Raw genomic sequence first — 23,108 nt, 5'->3', positions numbered from 1 at the left:
TCTACGCTCCAGACTGAAGCACATACTTTCGTCGCTTTAAATCTCTATTAGTCACGGACGGGTTACACTTTGAACATGCAAGAAGAGAACAGAATCAGTGGTTATATTATGTAAAAGAAATGTTTATTCTCATGATTCACACACACACACGCACACACACACACACACACATACGGTACATCATTTCGACCAACATAAAAAGTGCAATATGCATCGAAACTACAGCAATGTACAGTACAAAAGTTACTGCTTAAATATATATAAAAAAAAAAATGGTTACATAACTGTGAAGTAACCCATTGTGGTCTTGGTCACGCCGCCGCCGCGACAAAAGCTTTAGAACCCATCGATGACATGAGCGTAAAAAGCTTCAACAGCTATGAACCCGACGACTCCAGCAGACGAGTCTCTGTCGTGTTTCTCCCCAGAAAAGGTGCAAAAAGGTGTGACAGCATTTAAATCACCAACATGACATGATTCCTATTATTATTGTTACGATTCACATGTTTTCAACAGCTTCAATGGCATTTTCCAATTTGTGGAGACAGCAAAGCAACTTTGGTCTTTCACATTTTAAAAAATAATAATAAAAATAATAAAACAAAATAAAAGCACAAATTACAATTGGCAAACCTTGAGAATGAATTTAAGAATGTTCTGTTTATAAAGTTTTTAAAGTGTTTCTGCTCTTCAGGTAAGATAAGACTTCAAGCTTGGGGGGGGACCCCCGAGATACATGACATGATTGGACTGACATAAATTCTCACTTCCTGTCACATTTGACATTTGTAGTATGATTAGGGCTGCAACTAACGATCATTTTCATAATCGCTTAATCTGCCGATAATTTTTTTTTCCATTAATCAAGTACTTATTTGGTCGGTAAAATGTCAGAAAATGTTGAAATTATGATTTTTAAATGTCTTGTTTTGTCCAAAAACAACTTCTTTGTTGATAATATTCACATTTAAGAAGCTAAAAATCCCTCAAACAGATTAATTTGATTGATCAAAATAGTTGTCAACTAATTAAGTAATCAATTAAAACCCTTTAACACCGAGCATATCACAGGCGACACATTATTACTCGGCGTTTGTGCTATCGGATAAATTCCAACAGTTTCTGAAAGCTGAGAAGTTGCACGTCAAAGCCAACATTGTGGTTATTATGGTAATTTCACTCATGCTGTTGCAGGAAGACCGCAAATCAGAGTCTTTGTCACCAGAGAGGAGACAGTTGGAAAAACCCTTGTGCATAGTTTACATTAAGTTTTTTTGGCCTGTTTTTACACATTGAGACAAAAAGTCAAATCAATGTTATTTTAATTATGTCTTATACTGTCCAAATTTCAAATGTACACTATTTTAACATGCAGTAAATTGTAAATAACTGCCAGATATTTGACAGCTATTCTGGAAGAAAGGGCAAAAACACTTACAGACATTTTCTGGCCCTTTTATGGTTATAATAAGCAAAAAAAAAAAGTCCAGACGGACATTTTTAGGCTAAGGTGTTAAAAGGTTAACAATTTAATATTTGTTGCAGCCCTAATTATGATTTCAAGCCATGCAGCGTGACTCCACACGCTCTCTGCTCGCCCAAAAAACACTGTACACTGTCAGGAATGATGATGAGGTCAATAACATTACACTTAATGTTATTTTGGAAGATAGCTTGCCGTGTACCAGTATTCACAAAAAGCAGTGCAAAGGAACAACAACAAACGCAGAAACGTTGTTTTCTGTGTTGTGTTTGTTGAAAACAGTGAGAATGTCTCTGGCGAAAACAAAGCCCCTGACCTTCACACAACTTGCCACCATTCATCCCCGTCCACTCACTCAGAGAACACTCACGCAGCCGAGCATTAAAACACACACCTCTGCATTACATGTTGTTAAAAAAAAGATTTCCTCACTTTACCTCGCCGTCAGCAAAATGAACTGGACTGAACTCCAGCCCAGTGTTTGTCTGAGAAAAAGCTCCATGAATGCAACATGAGGTAACCATTCATTTTTAACCCCTTGAGCATCTAAGACATAAACTGTGCGGTAAACAACTTTACATATATTTAACACTTAACGTTCTTGTCAAGCTCCACTGAGGGATTCAAGTTCATCAATGCGCCGGCTGCTACTTTGTATCAGATAGTAAATTTAAATCCTATTTGCCAATGAAAACGTAACTTAGCACATATCAGGTACTAACTGTGGTCGGAGTTAAAGGATAATATTCTTGTACCTTCTCGTCCTGCAGTCAAACACACAACAGTCAGTGTGCCTCTGGTCTCGTAGGTAAGGCACTTTGTTTGTCCATGACTCAAACCATGTGAGAGGTGAACTGATGGCTTACACACTCGTCAGATACAGCAATATGACTTTTATAAATGTGAACAGCAGTTTGAGAAACAATGTGGCAAAGGAGTGTGTACAACAGTTGGCATCATTGTTTTCTTTTTTCTTTTAAACATTTTTCATCTCTTTCCTTTTTCAATAATATATGTACAACTATCTTCAGCTCCACAAGATGACACACGGAGGGCTGGGTGAATCGTATGTGACCTCCATGTGATGTGTCAGCTTCTGGGCTCACCTGGTAGTGCTCTCTCTGGAGTGGACAGTCCCTTGTAGGTGGTGGGGGAGCTCCACTCCCGGCCAGGGTCTGGCTCTGGAGACAGTGAGAGGAGCAGCAGTGTTCCTGCATCTGAGGAGCAGACTGAACACAGGTCTTCAGAGGAGAAGTTGAGGCTGCCCAACTTGGCCAAAGAGTTGGACCTCTTCAGCCTCGAGGGTACAGTCAGACCCGCAAGCCTCATGCGGGTCTCGATTTCCTGCGCCCTCTGGCGAACAAGGCCGGGTTTCCCCCTGACGCTGCGCAGACTGTCAGTGCTCGAGCTGCGTGTTAGGGTGGAGCCATGAGGTGAGGAGGTAGGAGTGAGCAGCCCAGATCCCACCACGCCCAACAAGGCTTCATTGGTCAGTGGCATCACCAGTGGCTCTAACCTCACTTGGCATGGTGTCGAGGACTTAATGAAGTCTCCAGTAAAGCTGGAGAATTCCTCTCCCTCTTCAGTGCAAAGGGGGCTCTTCTTGGACTTTTGGCATGCGTGCAAAGGCTTCAGAGAGTGCGGGCAATCTTGTGACGAACCTGAAAGTTTCTCCAGTCTCTCTGCACAACGGCGGACCAGCCCAGATCTCCCCAGCTGTGAAAGGGTCTCCTGCGGTTGGCCAAGGAAACAAGCCACTGCAGACGTCGCCTCCTCAAAATTCATTCTCACCAGCTCAGGAAGAGGCTCCGCAGACCAACTTTTGTCAGGCTCAGTATTTCCTTCCAGCAAAACACCACTGTCATCAGGATTCGGGGATTCTTCTGGCTGCTCCTCTCTGTCGATTAGAGCTGTGGGTGTGGAAGTGGCACAGTTGGCACAGTCACACAGAGGGTCACAGGAGTGCGACAGCCCCACTGAAGACGCAAGGCCTTCAGAGGAGGTACGGGACTGTGGGAATGAAGCACTTGACGCTTGAGGAGGACTGGGTTTAAGGCAAAGCGTAGAGGTCGGGGTTGCAGATCCTACTTTCTGAAGGGACTTCGATTCTAGCCATGACGGTGTAGAAGAATCAGCAGGAGGGAGGATGGAGGAAGGTTTTCCCTAAATAAACGGGGGAAAAATAACAATTAAAAATAAAGATTTGTTTCTGCAATTTGGACTTGTGGAACTGTATCTTTAAATAAAGATTATTGACACTTACATTGTGGTTATATGAAGAGCTCAAATGGTTGTTGTTATTGGAATTTTCATTGAGGGTCGCCAAGTCCATGCCATCCTCTCCTCTGCCTCCTCCCCCGCCCCCTCCATCATCTGGCTGCATCAGCACCTCCATCTCTGCCTCCTCCTTTTGCACCTCCTCCTCATCCTCCTCCTCCACTGTGCTGAACTCCAGCCTCAGACGCAGCTCCTCCAGGGGCTCAGGGCAACGACTACACGTCTGCGCAGCGGTTCCTTCTGCCGTTGGCCCAAAGTGAGGGAGAGGCAGGGCTTCACGCCCATCAAAGGCCTCGTCGTCCAGCAGCGCGTCTCGCTCAACGTCCTCGATTTCTATAAAGACCTTTTCCATGCCGAGAAGCGGGGGGCCACGCACGGGCGTCGACGGTTCGCTGTCAAGCGCCGAGTCAGAGAGCCGGCGGAAATAGTAGTTGTTGTAGGCGGGGTCAATATCCAGTGAAACAGTCCTGCATGGGGAGGGGCATGCTGCACCTTTATCAGACAGTGCCTCATCACAGCAGGGAGACATGCCTGGCTCAGGGGTCAGGTGACCTCTGGCCTCGCCTTCACAGCACTGAGCCTGCTGTCCTTCCGACATCTCACAGTCTGCATCTGGATGCCACAGTTTGTTGTGCCGCTGTTTGCTGGAATCAAACACAGAAAAACGAGAGCTCAGACAGAGAAAAGAGGAAACTTCTTTCACACAAAAATGAGCAGGTCTGAGGTCTTTTTTAACCCGGGTGGGTTGAAATAAAATTCCTGAAATAAAAAATAACACCACAAACATTCATTGATAAGTGATCGGCTTATTTGTGCATGTTGGACTTTGCATCACGGCAAAAAATGAAGCAGATGAAGACAAAATCAGTGTGTTCATCTGGGTGTTCCATTTCCTGATCAGAGCCAAAGCCAATAAAAATCTGTGTAAACTGCAGAGTCATTGGTCCTGGGAGTGAACGCCGAAACCAAGGTTTCAATGGGTTTTTAACGAGTGGGAATGGGGTATAAACAACACACCAAGAGTGGAGCTGTACCTGGCGTCCAGGATGCCCTCGTACTCTGCCAGCTGTCTCATGAAACCTGAGTTTGGTCGTGTGATGCTCCTCTTTTGCTTGACAAAGTTGTACGCCTTCTCCAGTGACCAGCCGAACTCCTTCATGGCGTAAGCGATGACAGTCGACGCAGATCGACTGACACCCATCTTGCAGTGAACTAGACATTTGGACTGATTCTTTCTGTGGGTAAGAAGAATTAAACACAATCAAAATACTTCACTATTAAATTAGATTTTGTCAAACACATCATGGATAAATCCCTCCATTACTGAGTTATCATCTGCCGTAATCAGATCTCCTATATCACATGTTAAGATCTCAACAATTTGAGTATCCACAATCACAAACAAAGTCTCCTGTGATAAGATATGTTTGTAGTTAATAGATAAATCCATGAGCACTCCTCCACTTAGACTCACTTTGCTTTAACAATAAAGTTGTACGTGTCATTCCAGTGAGCCAGAAGGTCAGTGGCCTCCTCATCGTAGACACGTATGTTGTGATAACTGAATGTCCCTGGAAAGAAGTTGTCTATCTCCCGTGTAACGTTGAGGATATAGCCCACCCTGGGAAGGAAAGATAAAGTTAACACATCAACAACATTCTTCCTCGCTCAAATCAAAATAAAAAATATGTTTTTGCGAGGGGCTTATCTTAGCTCCTCCATGGTAGAAAACAAATCACCCAGTCTCTTGCAGCTCCTCCAAATTAGACGCATTCCACTCAGAGCCCTGAAAACAAATGAAAGAGAATACAGTTTGGACTCAGTGGTTTTATTTTCAAATCTGTGTAAAACTGTTCTTCCTCCAAAAACAATGATGTCACAGGAAGGATGACTCAAACCAAACTAAAATCAATTCTAAAACAGTCAGGAACCAGTGAAGAGCAGCCAGGACTGGACTGATGTGAAAATTAAAACCAGTAAGAATGAGTAGCTTTTATTTATTGATTGTGATGTATGCAGATGAATTTCCCAAAGGGGGAATATAAAGTGTATTGCATTATATCGTATTATAGTCTTGTGTTAGACTGTAAAAGAAACTTTATCAACACAAACAACACAAATGTTGACAGGTGTTTTTGTGAGCAGTATCAGTTGTCCTTACCAGGTAGACGTGGTCAAAGATGAGAGTGGCTTTGTCCATCTGGCCCAGGATCAGCAGCATCTCATTGTCAATGAACTCTTTGTACTCCTTCAGGTTGCAGTTCATATTTTGCTCCAACTCTGTACGAATCTGGAAAAGCATGATTTGAATGTGGATTATTTATTTTTTGTTGTGGGTGTGTTTTGTGTATGACATACTAACACAATAACTACAGTGTTCTTCAGCAGTTAGCTGTGGAGCGACAGGTCAAATGTACCTGTTTGCAGGTGACGTTCTCCAGATCCTGGCATGTCATGATGCTTCTGAGTTTGGCTTTAATAAGGCACTCTGTCCTCTCTCTCTCTGAAGGCCTGAGAAAGACCACACTATCGTCAGTTGTCTGTCAACAACAGCTGCTCATAAACTGGTTTACTAAGAAAAGGTGTAAGAGTGATTCGTTTCTGTGTTTCATGAGGAAGCTGTTTAAAATGTAGTGAGAGTGATTACTGACTTGTCCACAAACATGGTGGGCGAGTCTGGCCGAGTGGTTTCCAAGTCTTTCATGGCGTTCCACTCGTTGATGCAGCTCTGCTCCGAAGCGATGCAGCTCTCATAGTAGCCCATCCAGGTGAGAGCCATTCCCCCAGGGAAGTAGTTACACCTGCGTGACACCTCACAGGCTTTGTGCAGCACCTGCAGAGCTGACCTAAATGGTAGATTAAAATTAAATAAAGATATTACAGGTTAAAGGTATAAGTAAAAACTTAAACTTGATTTAATGAGCAACTGTACTACAGAACTACTATTAGATTTGTAGATATAGCAATGACATAGTTATTTCTCAATCTTGTTAGAATACAACCAGAAAATACAGGAAATGTGTAAATAAAACTAAAAACTATGTGTAACTAAAACTAAAAACTAAACAAAACGGAGACTATTGTTCAAGCGACTTTCCCTTACTCTTGAATAACAGCAGAAACCCGACTAATTCAAAACACCTGTATTTATTTATGTGAAAAAAATGGCTATTATCCAGGACAGGCTTAAGCATTGCATGCACATGTTATGTGTGTTTAAGTCATTGGAATCTTGCTAATATACTAAAACCACCTTTCAGTTACATCTATCCATTCAAAATGCCAAAGATCACAGTATTTGACAGATATTAAATTATAATTTTGCATCAGAAAGACCACTCTCAAAGGGAAAAATATTGATTTAAACTATTCAACCTGCATTTCCTTCCAATATTTAGAAAGAAAAACAGTGTCCAAACCTGAATATTATAGTAGTAGTATAGTAGAGGGGAAATTAAGGATTATTTCCTCGATTAATCCAGTATTTGTTTGGTCCATAAAATGTCAGAAAATGTGGATTGGTATTTCCCAAACTTTGAAATGATGATGTTCTAATCCATGTCTCGTTTTGTCCACAAACCAAAACTTTTCAGTTCTAATGATTTCTTTGTCTAATGGAGCAATGAAAGCAGAACATATTCACATTTAAGAAGCTGAAAAATCAGAAAGCTTGTTTTAATTATCAAATTAAGATTCATCTGAAAAATTGTTGCAGCCCTATTACAGAGAAAATATGGGATTGACAGCGGGGGAAATAAAAGAAAGCCCAAATACAAAAACTCTAGGAAGTCCTGAAAGAACTGTGCTGTAAGACGTTACTGGAGAAAACTTCAATATGATCTCCCCAAATGCCATTTTGTTTTTAAATCATGAGAAAAACAATCAAAAAGGACTCGCATTTATAATCTGGATTCATGCTGTTCCATATTCATGCCAGCAGGTGGCAGAATGAATTGGCACTGCCTCAACCTGATGTCTCACTGCAGCAGTGCGTGTGTCTGTCCAGAGATTTATTATAGTGTGTCATGAAGCTACAGTGCTGTAAACAGCCACTGTGGCTCCAGAGGTTGTTAATTGCTCACCACATAGCTTGCACCGACACGGGTTTGAAGACGTGAGTCCGACCAGCCGTGTTCACTGTAAAACCCCTGAGGAGCAAAACAAAACAGATGGTCACTTATTGAGCTGCAGCAACACGGAGCAACAGTACATGTGTATCAACTAACTTCACTCCCAATGATGAACAGTGGAGATGAAGTGTTGTTTAAGAAACGGAGATGTGTCCGTGGGTTTAATATTGCAGCTGTGTACACTCTCCTGACAAAAGTACAGGGGGAAAAAAAAACAAAAAAAAACCCCAACTCACCCATCTCCATCCAGGTGGATCTTGGTATCACTCCACAGAGGTAGCACCATGCCGATTGAACAGCTTTTGCTGGCAGGATGAAAATAAGAATGAAAAAAAACAAAAAACAGAAGAAAACAAACTACTACTCACTGGAATGCTTAAAGTGTAAAATCAGATTTTCCAGATTAAAATGGACTGCCTTACAATGGCTACATTCCAGGATGAGTCTGTGCAAAATTGAAGAGAGGAGGAGATAATGTTTTGAATATGTTACAGTATTAAATCTAGACCAGTGAAAGATCATTACATATAAATAAATAAGTTTTTAATTTCCAGTTTTGTAATTTAAGTTCAAAATTGCTGTAAAATATGTAAGACAGATTTCAAGAAATACTTATAAGGCATAATACTAAGTCATAGCGTTTAAAATTGTATGTGTATTTCAGTATTTGCTCTCTGTGTTGATTTGTTCATTATAATTCATAAATTGTGATTTATGGTGATGGATAATTACGCACTTTGCTTGATGCTCAATCTTTCAAATATGACATGGAGTCCAGCTGTAATAATCATATGCATGTGATGAATGATATGCAAGTTCAATAATAAAGTGAAGTGGACTGATTATTAATCTGCACTGAATTTTTGTGCCCCCATGTTCACATGAAAACAATAATATATATATATGGGAATTATTGATCCTGGTCTTGTGTGTCGATCAGAGTCATGATATAAGTTTTGGGTTTGGAGATTTCCAAGTGGCCCTGACACACTTAACAAGTTTAGAAATGGCTGGTCTTGTCAGATGCCCTTCAGAATATAAATCATGTGTGATAATGCATACAGCAGCCCCAGTACGAATTATTAATGAACCAACAGGCATAGAGAACAGATTAAAAATCCTGAACACATCGGGTTATTTCATACCAGTCTTTGCTTGTAAAGTCGATTCCCAGAAGGATGTTCTCCTCCGTGTCCTGTCGCCCACTGGTGTACACCACCACCATGTACCGCACGCGGTCTGACCACGCACTCTCCAGCCGCACCGCCTGCAAAGAGAACAGACATTTGAAGGCACTATGTCACATAAATTCTGTAATGTGATGACTTTTTAAGATTTTCTTGTTTGAACCGGTTCAAAAATGTATGGACTTAAAACCACTGTTAATTTAAATAACTCAAATAACAAACAACCTTTACACAAGAGAAAAACTGAGTTCCCAAAACAGAAAATGCTCACATGTCACTGACACCCCATGAGGTTTAAGGCGTTATTATTGGCATTTTCATCTTGAAAGTTATTCCAACAAAGTTTTTCAGCACACTGGGTATAAATCGAGCATCCCGTTCTGCACATTCCCTCCAATATTTGACATTCCCTAAGTGTTATAAAAATTCTCATATTTATTTTCCGAGAGAATTCTCTCGAGTATTTTGAGTGCGTTGTTTTAAAGATTTGTTTACATGTTTCTGTCCAGCCCTCATCCAAGCGTATTGTTCCCAGTGCCTGCTCCCATTTTTCATTAATGTTAACCACATTGTTTCCACATTTCCCTGTAGAATTTTGAGATTTTTCCATTGTCGATTTTTCTCTTTTCTCCCAATAATTTATGGCTTCTTTGGTTCCGTTTGTCTCGATTGCTTCGAATTTAGGAGTTTATTAATGCTGCATATTTTTTGTGACTTTTTGACTGACAATTGAAATGGAGAATTTCTGTAAATGTGGTTGATGACAGACTTTTGTTTTACATAACTGGGTGTTTCCAAAGTAGCACCAATCAGCGGTCAAAAGCCACTTCTCCAAAAGACGACTTCTCACTCCTGAATAATGCTGCAGCCGTAAATCTGGTGATACAAACTGGACACGACAGCATGTGGGATCTTTTTTTTTGTTTGTTGGTTTGATACAAAATTGATGTAACAGGGTAACCAGGTCCTCGGGGTGAGAGTGTACAGAGCCAGTAAACACAAAGTGCCTCTCACCAGCACATACACACCATGGAAACATTTGGTAATGCTCTCCTGAGCTAATAATTACACTGAGCAAATAAGTATCTTAAGTACACAATAAAATGTATTCTGGAAGGGTTTGCTGTGCCAGGTTGTTAGCCGTGGTCTTTACGAGTGTGTGTATGTGTAAGTGCATATTTTTGTTTTCATCTCTCTTACCAGTTTTATTCTGTCCTCTGAGCGAAGAATGTTAATCATCACCTGCAGGTGTTGAGGTAAGTCACCTGTTGAGAGAGATCATATAGAAGATTGTTTGGAATCAGACAGTGGTAAAGCATGGGCATAAATATTTTTATTCAAAAGAAGATAAATTCTATTTTATAATGAAAACACAGAGTGATAATATTATTGAGTATGATACATACTGCTAGGGCTGCAACTAACGATTATTTTCATAATCAATTAATTCTTTTCTTGATTAATCGAGTACTTGTTTGGTTCGTAAAATGTCAGAAAATGTTGATTCGTGTTTATCAAACCTGGAAATTATGATATCGAACTGAAAATATTTGATTATTAATTTAGTAATTGAATAATAACTGCAGCCCTATGCTCAAGACAAAACTATCTTAATGAATCAAAGGCATTTTTGTCATCTATTACAGGTACAATTCAGCTACACTGCTCACAAGTGTTAAGTAGAGCATTCAATTGAACTTGTCTTGGTCCATTTTATATTTGTCAGTGCTTCCTTTGCCAAGACATGTGAGAGGAGTTGGATAATAAAACAGGGCCAACAGAAGAAGAAATAGAAGATGTCCATACATTTGTTTCTATTTAAAAGTTATACACTTTTAAAGCAATGTGCCACTCATTACTTGGTATCATTTGTGGGTCAGATTGAAAAACCAGGATTCAGAAACCAAACCACTAAAGAAAAACATGAATTTTATGTCAAGCTTATTAAGGATCAAAGAAAAATGAAAATGGAGACAAATCCGTATGAATGTCATGCTAAACTTTCCAACTTTAATCAAAAAAGAATGGTTCTGTGACAACCACCTGACATTATAATAATGTGTCAAGTCACACACAAAAACATAAATATTCACTATCTACAGACAATTATGCACCATGAGTTCAACAAACCTTAATTAAAATCAATGGGTCTCAGAAATGAAATAAGCTATGTACTACAACATTTGCTTTATCTTCTATTTTACTATAAATGGGACCAACATTTAAAAGCCAACATAGAAACTGACTTATTTTTTGCTATCCGTTATCAGCTGAGTCACCTTACTATGGTCAGTCAAGAGAATACAGGTTTTTAGACACTTCTGCAACGGTTTACATCTCCAAACCAGGAGGGTTATATGTCTGCACACATTTTTAAACTTGCAAAACTTGGATGATTACCATAAAATCTTAAAATCACTTGTAGTATTGCATTGGGTCCTTTATCAAACACAAAATGCACCTCCCTGACTATTTCTTCGCCTCCCCCCCCAAAAGCCACAGTAACCTGGAAATGACACAACTATTTCTCCAGTCAAATGTTTTTGACAAAGAAAAGCCGGAGCAGCAAATATGGGTTACCTGACAAAGTGGCTAGTTAAATCACCTAAGCTGCCAACCACAACCATGACTTGCCAAATGACTTGGCAGCATGTTGGGTTACTGGCTGGTGCTGAATTCACATCATGCAGGTGGCCGGTCAGGTCAGCTTCATGTCTTTCAAGCAAATGAATAGTCTCTTTTAACTTTGACATTTTGAAACAGCTGCCGTTAAAGGCAATAAAGCAAATCATGGTGATCTAACAACATTAAATTAATCAGACACTTCATCTGTAAAATAAAGTCAAATTATTTGCTGGTAATATTCATTCATTAGTTCATAATTCATACATTATTTATTACATGGAAGGTGAAGTTTGTTTTACTTCACCTTCCATGACTAATGTTATTACAGTTAGAAAAAAGAGAACACACAGCAATGCAGTCAGTAAAGCCCTTATTTAATTGTCAACAGAAGTTCTGCCCACAGTTGTACCATGTGTTGGATTTAAGCACTAATCTGCCTTAGCTATATGTCTAGAACATGCTTATCAACAAGGCAGCCTTCACCCTCCTCACCTCAGCTACACACATCTGCTGCAGTGCAAGCAACAGCAACAAAAAACTGGGCCAGAAATGACACAAGATGATGTTTGGGGGCATTTTAGGGTAAATGATGTGTGGATCGCAGCAAGCTGTGTTTTCTTTCTCACCTGCATGTTTGTGGTGAGGATGTGCTTTCTGGCCTTGGTGACCGCTTCCCTGCTGCAGGAAAAGAGCAGCACCCTTCACCATGAAGAAGCTCTCACTCAGGCTGCAAAACATACAAAACAGAGAGGAGTTACAATTACAGAAACGCAGACGCAATACAAACAGCACAATTAAGCAGATTAGTCCCAGCTTGTTCACATGACAGACACAAGACAAAGTAATATTCCACAGGACACTTCAGTTATGGGTGCAGTTGATGATGAGATGAGCATAAACTAAAGAAAGCCCCAGCAAGTCCACATCTGGATCACCATCAAAGTTTATTCATTTCTTCCTTGACTCCTAACCAACAACACCATTCAATTCTGTCCAATATTTTTAAGTTATGCTGCTCTCAAACAGACAAACGTAGAAACAAGAAACATGAACTCCTTGGCAGGGGTAATCAAGGTTGTCTACAGCTGATGAACAGCTGAGTGGAAATGTCCAGGCACAACATTACAGAGGCAGACCTAAGGTCTGCAGCAACCCTGAATCAAGCTCTGATCCCAAATGCTTATCTGTCTTTGTTTCCATTGTATGGCTTGCACTCAGAGCTGACTCGGTGTAATGAAACACATACCTAAATAATTGACCAAACGGCTGTGGTTTGTTTGTGATGCTCTACTTTCACTGTGACCAAACAGCAGCAATTATCAGTTCACAGGGTTCACACCTGCCTGCAAAAAGTCCCAACGACTTCAGGTTACGGTTTGCAGCCAACAACAGATGACATAAGCCAAGGAGAAGGAGGTGAGGTGTTTCCTCCAGGCTACATTCAATGATTTCACTGGAAGACCATGCGAACGCGTTCATAAATCTACCTGACAGTGGGGCGGGACACATGTACAATGTACTGTGTGTGTGCAGTCAAGTGAAATTGTCATTAAAAAGCACAGAAAGTGACAGCAACAAAAATGGTTGAACAGATGCAAAAGATAATCAGATATCTAAATGAAGAAATCACCGCACTAGTTGTTGTCAGTTAAGTAAAGAGTAAAAAATCATATAAAGACACGCATAGGAGAAAAAACACCAACAGTATCAGCAGCTGGAAGAGTTCTGTGGTACTGCTGGTATAATGGTTTTCCATTATTGTGACAGGGATTCCATTCCCAGGCAGTGCAGTGCATTTACTTTGCAAATAATGTCCCTATAGTGGGAGCAATAAATTCTTCTCCTTAACATCATGATAGATATGCACAGATAACGGGAAAAGGTGAAATTGGTACTTAAGACAAGTGATAACTAGGGATAACTAACAATTATGAAAATAATTGTCAGTTGCAGCCCTGACGTGATCAGAGTGGAGCTGAGGAATTTGGGCGTAGAAAATTGAATAACTAATCAATAAAATAATGATAAATTAAATAATTATAATCAGAGTCACCTTATCTGTCGCTCCATCTTAATCTAATGTGACTATACCAGTGTGTGAAGTATATGTGAGGAAGAGGAGGATGATGAGAGAGAGCAAATTATCTTATTGGGAATGAATCTGCCTCCTGTGAAAAGTGCGTAGCTGACTTTGCTCGACCTATTTACACCACTGTATTTTAACGTTGTTGATAATGGTGTTACTCCGGCAGCTTAGTATTTTCTCAAGTGGTACTTGTTATAAAAAGTTTGAGAACCACTGATTTAAATTACATCAAAGACTAATAGTTCATACGCGGCTCTAGTTGATCACATTTTGAAAACCTACACACAAAAAGCAGAGCTCGGCTAAAGAGATGTTTTTTATGGGAACAATGAACGTTGTTTGTGCACCTCACAAAAAACTCTCTCCACCCCCAGCGCTGCAGAAACAAAGTTCTTCAGTGACTAAGCAGCATGGGGGTGGACACTTCTCAAGAAGAGCTTCTGTCTCACTTTGAAAGATTTTTGTTCCAGTACATACTCTGTTTGAGATTTATGAGGCTATCAGGCCGGTCTAATGTCAGCGAATGGTGGATGTACGACACAAGAAAGAGTGATAATGCCAAGAGCAACTACTGCAAATCCCTGCTGCTCAAATTCCCCATTTGAACTAGCAACCCAACTTTAAGCTCTTTGATACCTGATAGCTTCCTAGACAAAAAAAACTATGTAATGGGACACTTTTGAAAACTGAGAGTGTGTAAACTTGTCCTTATCTGTATATCAAGAGCGGTCACACAGCTTCACAGATCTTACTCAGACATCCCAATAAAACTGTCTTAGCCCTACTATCAGTTTCTCCACAAACACTAGGCCTAAAAAAACATCTAGTATCAAAGAAACAAACAGAAAGTATGACAGAAAAGCCTGCCAGATAGTCAGAGGCATCCTTTATAGAGAGACAAGGAATGCCAAAACATCAGTTCACAGAAATATCACTAACACCATCATGTGTGAACTGCAGAGTGTCAGCTGTATGTGTGAATGGTAACTAGCTCTGATTGTCCTCAAATCATCTGTATAATTTCAGGTCAGAGAGCATAAAGTGACATTATGGTAACTGCTGCAAAATCACCCTGCCAACATTCACAATCTTGCTAAATAAAATAAAATAGCAAATAACCATTTAGCTAAGAACGAGATGAACCGTGAGCTCAAAATTCATCACAGTTTAAAGTAGCCCCACTTTTTAAAGATGATCTTAGACTCACATGCGGTTTATCTGACTCTGCGTCAGCACAGCGTTTTCCACAAAATAAGGTAACATCTTCATCACAGCCTCTTTGATGGGTTCTACAACCAGATGCATCCTGCGGACTGAAACAAAGCCTTGGCTTCGCGGGTATGAGCTACCACCTCTTCATCCTCCTCCAGACAGGACCAGAATGTGTAAGAAGTGGAGCAGCTTCAGGCGTTGGCCTGCCACTTTTGAGTGACAGACTGACTGACAGTCTGTACTCATCTGTGCTGCTCAGTGAAGAAGAACCGTCTGTTCAGATGCCACTCCCTCTGCCACCTCCCCCTCCTCCTTCATCTGAGCGTCTGTGAGTGCGAGTCAGAGTCAGACTCCTGCCTGAAGGGACGTAGTGCAGCCTCCACCCGCAGCTTCAGGCAAACACAACTGTGCTTGTCTCTCCTTGTCTCTTAATCTGCTTTGTCTGTGCGACACAGGGCTGAAATTGCAATTGTACTACATGTAATGCTTTGATTAGGAGTTTTACAATTTAATTCTCACATGAAATGTAAAATAAATAAATAAAAAAAATGATGATGTAATTATTGCTGGGGACTGTACCATGTTCCCTTACACCTGGGTAATATGACGGAAGGCTGGGACGTCTCTGAAACACCATAAAGCTTCCAACAATAATTTTCATAATCAATTAATCTGTCGATTTTCCACACCTGAGAATGATGATGTGCTCAAATGTCTAGTTTTGTCCATAATCCAAAGTTAAAGTTTTAATTTCTGAACAAAGAATCCAGAATATATTATATATATTTAACAAAAAAATCAAGCCAATCTCAAATTGAAGATTTCATGTCTGTCTGTATTTACTCAGTGATTCATTCACTTTCCTCCCTCATCAGGTGGTGTGACTCATATCAAAGTGAACAACAGGTTTCGTCTTTATATAGAAACCATCTTTCTTAAACAGAGAGTGCCACTTTCTCTGTCTTCCTGGGGAAAAGCAAGACCCGTTGCACGATTGGAGGAAGAAACAAAAAAAAAAGAGAGGTTGGAAGAGACATTTTTGGCACAAACTCTTCTAAGGGGGTGTCTCCATGTGCATGCCACCATGGGGGTCAACAGCATCCAAATCCAAGGTAGTGCCTCCAGGGAGCTTAATACTTGGGCCAAGCATGGGTGGAAAGGGCAGTGAGAACTGGCCATCTCCCAAATCAGCCGAATCTCATTATAGCCAGGCTTATAAGAGAGGGATTATCTTGTCTCCCTCTCTTTCTCCTCCAAGTGGCCAGCACTGGCTGTCACTCTCAAACAAGGACCTCAAAGAAATAACAATGTAATTATTAGAGAGTGCAATACCATGTTAGGGATAAAGTATCATTTAAAATTGCAGTGAGCTGTGTTCCTCAGTGTGGCAGTGTTTTGATCTCAGGTCAACAGGTGACATTCCAGTGCTGTAAACAGGAGCAAACAGGTCAGAGGATGACTGAAAACACACAGAAAATAAATGTTCTGCTTTAAAAAAAAACAGTTGTTCAGCAGTTTGATGGGATAAATACTCCCTGTCCCCAACTACCCCTGTGCTGCTGGTGTATACACACAAATACTCCCTCAGTCAGGTCTGATAGTAACAGCAAAAATTAACCATGGAAAAATACAACGATAATAAATCCATTCAAAAACAGCAGAAGAAATTGTGCTTGCAGCCCTACACGTTGGTATGTTTAGGTACAGGACAAACAATGATTTCCTTTCTCACTCTCTCACTAAGCAATGAAACCCACCACAAGCTCACAAAAAAATAGCATGACACTGTTAATATGGGTGGATTTGCTGACAGACATGAACGATAGCTCTGGGCTCTAAGGCGTCTGCAACACCTGGTCATGGGCAGATACTGCGCTCCACATGTTGACTGATATCATTTCTGTTCCAGGTAGAAACTTGGAAAGCTCAGGTGATATGGACTTAAAATAATATTGCAGTATATTTTGACTTGTATATCCTGGTTATTGTTTTATAATGTGACCTAAGGTCACACTTGTGACCCCACCTTTCGCCCCATGCCAGCCCTCCTGCGACCCTCATGTGGAGGATAAAGTAGAAGATAATGAGTGAGGCAGAAAAAATGGCATGACACCATGTTAAAGTAAAGTTTGCTGCTGTAACAGTAGCCAGATGGAGATGGTTGGGGCCAAACAGGACCAGATGTTCTCTAAGCCACAACTGAATTATGAGTTCCACCAGTTTTTGATTGAGGTGCACTCCATTATACTAAGAGGGACTCACTACAAAAGGCCCCCTTCACACCTGCAATTGGATAGTGCCTGACCACATGTAAGTACAGGTGTAAATACACCCACGATGCATTGAGGAAGGATTGTTATCTGATCTGCAACACCACTTTGGGAGGTGGTCGGAGAAGTGCAATGCATCACCAGTGCGTCTCCGCTCCACCTACAACTACCTGAACAGAAACATGTAATCGAGCACAGCTAACGTGAAACGGCGACAAAACTGCACAGTCTCCTCTGCTTTTCACAATTTTCTGCTTGTCGAGTGTTTAACAAGTCACAAGGTAAAAAGTCTCTTCTTGGGGCTGCCAGTTGCACAATGTTGGCATTTTCTCAGTTACACCACTGAAAAGAGGTAGAGCGAGGGGGGTGGGGGGTGGCAGTACAGGAAGGAACAAATATCCTCAGTTGTCAGTGGAGACATGGACAGCCTGAGCAGGACAAACACAACATCATCATGTGACTGAGGGAAAAAAAACGTGTGGACAGAGCAATCCATGCAAATTTAAAATTCAAATCCAACATTTATATTACTACCCATCTTTAAATTTTGTTTGAGTTTAAGTTTTGTTTGCGTTTAAAAGAACTGATCTTACCCCAGTACTGAATCCTGCCTCCTCATTCCAAACACTGCACACACTGCATCTATGTGCAACATTCACACACATTTCTCCCAATGTGTGCAATTTCACAAGATGAAATCACTCTTGGTTTTAAGCCATCAACCACTGCACGATGTTTATACTGCCTACACTCAACCCTCCGGGCTTGTCATCGTTATCAAGGTCGGTCTGGAACAGCAAGCACCAATACTTCCAATTGGCATTTATGTAGCTATCTGTAAACAGATGTAACCATCTATCAGGTGTACTACATCAGTATAACCTCATTAAAAAAAGAAACATCATCGGTCAAATAAAAGATGACTTAATGTGCCATAATATTAAACAACATGAATTAACAAGCAATTTGATGACATAACTTGGATTACCAGCCCCTGAAAAATGGGAACTATCTAATGCAAGACAGGACTTGCTTTATAGTGCATAGATCTCAGATGCACACACACACAGTTTCTTAATAAAAGGTACAAAGTCACGTTTTTAGTTCTTCCTCTGTCATAATACCTGCCACAGGTTCTTTCATGGTACATTTGCTGCAGCTTTTAAAACAAAACTGTCTTTATAAGGTTTAAACTAAGGACGAGCATGAATATTCTATCATTTGGATTAGTGGTTAACACTCTTGCCTTTACCCCGGGTTCACGACCCAGTCATAACAAGGGCCTTTCTGCACGGAGTTTGCATGTTCTCCTGGTGTGTGCGCGTTTCTGTCGGTTCTCTATTTCCGCCCACAGTCCAAAAATGCAGATATGGGGATTAGGAAAATTGGACACTCTAATTCGGTGTTGTTAGTTGAATGTCCCTGTGGACTGGACTGGGGACCATTTTATTAATAATTGAAGTGATTAAAACAAAATCACTCAACTACCTGATTAAGGTGGCAGCAGCAGCAAGCATTTAGTTAGTGAATTGCAGCAGGTTTGCAGAAGTGATGAAATTTACTGGGGTCATTGAATACATCACATTAGTTGCTCTTCTTAGCTCAACAGGATGTGAACCTTGCATTACTCTCACTAGCTCTCATGCAATGGAGTTTGTTGTCGTTTGTCTTTTCATTTATTATTATAAGTTGGGGTTTTTTCTTAGTGTGTGTATAAATTGGAGTCCTGAAAGAGGACTCCAATTTAATCAGCAAATACTTGCTGTACATAACAATCAAGTATCTAGCTTTCTGCCCATCCATACAATACAAGAACATTAAATGCATTTAATAAAAAAAGCAAAGTAAAAGTGACTCAAGTGATTCACAGCTGAAAAGCAAAGTTATCAATAAGTGTTCCTTCAAAAATACAGAAACACCTGCCCTGTGTTTCCCTATTGCCAAGACTGTTGCATCCCAACATAGTCTGGTTTGTCCTTCCACTGTTTCAAAAATAATACACTTTTTTATTACACTTCTCATGACAACATAGAACATGTGTAACTTTGCTTTATGTCGCTGCTTCACTGTAGAGCTCTGCGCATAACATGAGAGACTACTGGAAATACAGTGCTTTCCTACAGTTGTTTATTAGGAATTGATGAGTCTGCCAACAAGACAGACAGACAGGTGTTTTATTACACGGACACTCAGTCGTTAAAGCCAGCCAGTTTGCCTCAAATCCAGATTTCAGTTAATGACTCAAAGACAGATGGAACCACTCAGTGAACACCTGTGTATAAAATCAAACCTGATTTATCTTGCACCATGCAACTGAGGGATTAAACTTAAAATAAACGTACCTCTGATTTGTTCGCCGTTCATCTTCACTTCCAAAATCCTGCAATATAAATAACACGGAAAATATTAGACCACATTGCATCCATTTTATTGTAGTATCAACAAGTATTCTCAGCCTGTCATCATACACTGTGAGAACCTGTCTATGTTATAAACTTTGATAAATGAAATTGACTAGATACTCCATAAAAAGGAGACACCACACCGTGTTAATGTTTAAGAATCAAATGTAAATATTATAATTCTTTCAATGCACAATTACAAGACACTTAATCTTAATGTTGGCAATGTACATTCCACTTATTAAATATCAGTCAAAGCAGCAAGAGAAGCTTGTAAGCTGTGTGAGAAATTTCAACAACATTAGAAGAAAGCATAGATATGCTTAACTCCATATATGTTAATGCAGTCTGTGATCAATTACATGGCAAGAAAATAACCACAATAGTGTTTGGAGGGGGTGATGGCAAGACTGCAAAGCAAAATGCAAGTATGGTAGAATTAATGGAAAGGTCAACTGATGTCTGTTTTTGCAACAAAATACAACTGATATCAATCGTGCTTGATACTTATGGAGACCCCCATCCATTTATACATGATTAGGTTTTTCTAAAATTAAGCCCCCTGTGACCCATTTATAAGGAAATCCAAATCTGTGTTTAAATACAAAGTGCTGGAAATGTTCCTAAATATTTAATACTTGACATGGGATTCATGTGTATGGGCTTATGTATTAATGTTTACGAGCAGGTTTAATAAATTAGGAACCAAATATCTGTTTTGCCTTTGAAATAAAAATAAATAAACCGAAAAGGTTAATTTAAAAACCAAAAGTTAGGGAAGGGAAAGTTAAATGACATTGTTCATTGAAACAACGGACAGAAAAGTTTAAGGGATGTCAGGGATGATTTGACATACGCCAATGTACAGCTGAAACAACAAAACGATGGAGGGTACCATTTCTACAAAGAACATAACAAAACCTTTAACTTCAAGGTGCAATAATGCATTAGATGTATTAGGTGAAATCTTATAAATGTACTACCTTGTGTTTGCATGTGATAAATCCCTGTTTACAACTACTCTCCTCTCCCTTTTCCTACAGTAGTATTCACCACACCCACCCCTCAGTACATGACATCATAGCTGCAGTAGCTTCTTGCCAGCTTTATCCATTACACCTCACTATAACGCTGCTGGACTACACCACCTGCACTAGGACAATTAAGGACAGTGGCAAAACCAATCAGACAGCAAAAAATAAAAATAAAATTTAACATAATAATAATAATAATAATACGAAGGAGAAGAAGAAGAAGCATTTTCTTTGCAATAAGCAACTATGTTGTAGTGACCTTTAACTGTAGCATAGTTTGTTTTGCCTGAAAACAGCTGGAGCTCATACACTTATGGTTGTAAATACATGCAATGGTGGATGTCAACCCTGGTTTCTCTGATGTGGTTACACAGCAGAAAAAGATACTTTACTGTTTCTAGCTTGTGGTTAGCGCCCCCATCTGGCAACTGGTGTACTTAAAGGTGTAAAAAAAGCAGGAAGGAAGTTATATTTGAGTAAATGTAGCAGCATGTGACATATGAATAATGACATTTTTTGTACCCTGTGACATTTAATAAATAAGTTAATTAATGAATACATTTTAAAAAGCTCAATGTGTCTCTTTAGCTACTACAGAGAAGTATTAACAGCCTTTAAAGTGTATCCTGTCTTTTCTGAGTCCCAGTCAGTAAATCTCATATTTGCCACCTATATTTACTGGAATGATTTACTAGAAAACTAACAATAAAAAATATATTCAGTGTAATTAACTGTTTCTGATTTATTGTCTGCAGAGAGGAAGGGAAAACTTTACGATATTGCACCAAATTTTATGATGTGCTGTGAATTGTGCAACACGTCCTAAAAACACTATGCACACACACTTATTCACACACTGTACCTGCATTTACCATAAATAGTAAATTAACATAATTAATAACGGTATATTAAGAGCATCAGCATCATAAAAGAACATTACAACATATTATAAAGCATACTGCACACTGTGTGCCAGTGTTATAGCCATAAAGCATGACCTCAGTGACTGCACATACAAGATAAACAGAAAAGTGGTCTATTACGGAGAGATTATGATGAATTATAATGATGCAGAGGTGGTGGCAGAAGAGGGGGTGTCTTTCTAATATAGTTCAGTCCACTCAAATTAAACCATATATCATTAACCATATAACAGAACAGTACATACATAAAAAAGTGAGTTTATTTAGCAATGATTTGTTGTACTGCGGGGCTAAATCTGAGCCAAACACTGTGATAATTTAATGTTCAATGTAAGCCACATCATAAACAGCTAACGTTAGCTACCGCTTATAAAAAAAATAGCAGTAGACAAAAGTGGTCATTTTTAATATAAAAATATACTATTACAAAAAAATGTGTCCGTCAGAAGTGCTAGCATGTGATGGACACATAAATCTATCAGTCACGTAGACGCTTGCTAGCCACCGTCAGCTAACAGCCTAGCATAACATGTTAACTAACGGTGCTAATGTAGCTTCAATCAGCGGGCCTTTCTCCAGCAACGTCCCCCCCTCAACACCACCACCGCCACCACCACCTCATAGCACCGCAGCACTGGTTCACTCCAACCAGGACAAAACTGACCTCCCCCGCGGCCGTGGTTGCTGTGCTCCCGGTGGAAGCGGCGCTCGGGGTCGGAGACCGCTGCAGAGTCACCAACGCCATGGCTGGAAGCTGAGTATGATGATGATGATGATGCACCGGCCGGCCGATATGGCCTGGTGAGCTGCTGCTAGCTGCTGCTGCTAGCTGTGCCGGGCTAACGATGCGATGGGAGGGAGAGAGGCAACGAGGAAGGGAGGGGAGGTGGCGAGAGAGAGGGAAACCCCTTCAACCAATATTATTATTTCCTCTCACAGTTATCATAACCAACATACTATAGTGATTCACTGTATGAATGCAACAAGTGTTAAAAAAAAGTTTCACTTCACATTAAATTGTCTGTATTTGAGCTACAAACAGGTTGGAGTATGACCAAGGATGGATTATTGAAAGGGTCTACAAGACTGGGGGTCCTGAAGCCCAAGCCTCTGCACTACTATTCTGATATCTTTGCTACTAGTGGCTTTTTATTTTTCACAGACCTTTAGTTTTCTTCAGATAGACAGATATTGTGATGTATGGCTATATGATTGTCTTGCAAAATACTGATTATCGCAGAATTGTTGTATCGTGATGTTATTGGTATGGTGGGATACCCTGTGATTCGAGAAGGGTGTTGCTGCATGTTTGCAGGCAGCACTTTCAGGCCCCCAGAACTAAGCCCCTCCTTTTTTTCATGACAGGACCACTTCTCCAAAATGTATACTGTGTATAATTTTAAACAAATTAAACTTAACTCACTAAGTACTTACACTGTGATTGATCATCTTTAGTGACTGAACTGAAAAAACAAACAA

At 40.1% G+C, this 23,108-nt stretch overlaps 1 protein-coding gene across 2 annotated transcripts; it reads right to left on the bottom strand.

Moving 5' to 3' along the window:
- Nucleotides 1-2,361: 2,361 nt before the first annotated feature.
- On the bottom strand, nucleotides 2,362-22,517 carry ssh1a (slingshot protein phosphatase 1a). Of its 2 annotated transcripts, XM_044025583.1 has the most exons (15): nucleotides 22,294-22,517; nucleotides 19,613-19,650; nucleotides 12,329-12,429; nucleotides 10,278-10,342; nucleotides 9,036-9,157; nucleotides 8,127-8,195; nucleotides 7,843-7,908; nucleotides 6,412-6,606; nucleotides 6,178-6,271; nucleotides 5,922-6,050; nucleotides 5,500-5,546; nucleotides 5,235-5,381; nucleotides 4,795-4,995; nucleotides 3,747-4,404; nucleotides 2,362-3,646 (listed from the first exon to the last, which is right to left on the bottom strand). In XM_044025583.1, exons 1-15 carry the CDS (start codon nucleotides 22,372-22,374, stop codon nucleotides 2,573-2,575), a joined length of 3,087 nt encoding a protein of 1,028 aa, XP_043881518.1. In that variant the 5' UTR covers nucleotides 22,375-22,517; the 3' UTR covers nucleotides 2,362-2,572. The 2 variants fall into 2 exon arrangements, with proteins under 2 accessions (XP_043881518.1, XP_043881519.1); XM_044025584.1 differs by lacking the exons at nucleotides 19,613-19,650; nucleotides 22,294-22,517 and adding an exon at nucleotides 14,996-15,560.
- Nucleotides 22,518-23,108: the final 591 nt, after the last annotated feature.

Source organism: Solea senegalensis, linkage group LG5, assembly GCF_019176455.1.
Source record: "Solea senegalensis isolate Sse05_10M linkage group LG5, IFAPA_SoseM_1, whole genome shotgun sequence".
Taxonomy (NCBI): domain Eukaryota; kingdom Metazoa; phylum Chordata; class Actinopteri; order Pleuronectiformes; family Soleidae; genus Solea; species Solea senegalensis.
Note: the sequence above shows the minus strand (reverse complement) of the source record. Positions and strands in the feature narration are given on the sequence as shown.

Coding starts and splice junctions, on each gene's coding strand:
- ssh1a (XM_044025583.1), bottom strand. CDS start 22,374: ATGGCGTTGGTGACTCTGCAGCGGTCTCCGACCCCGAGCGCCGCTTCC. Junction 19,651..22,293: donor CAACCACGGCCGCGGGGGAG/GTCAGTTTTGTC, acceptor TTTATATTGCAG/GATTTTGGAAGTGAAGATGA. Junction 8,196..9,035: donor GACTTTACAAGCAAAGACTG/GTATGAAATAAC, acceptor TCATCCTGCCAG/CAAAAGCTGTTCAATCGGCA.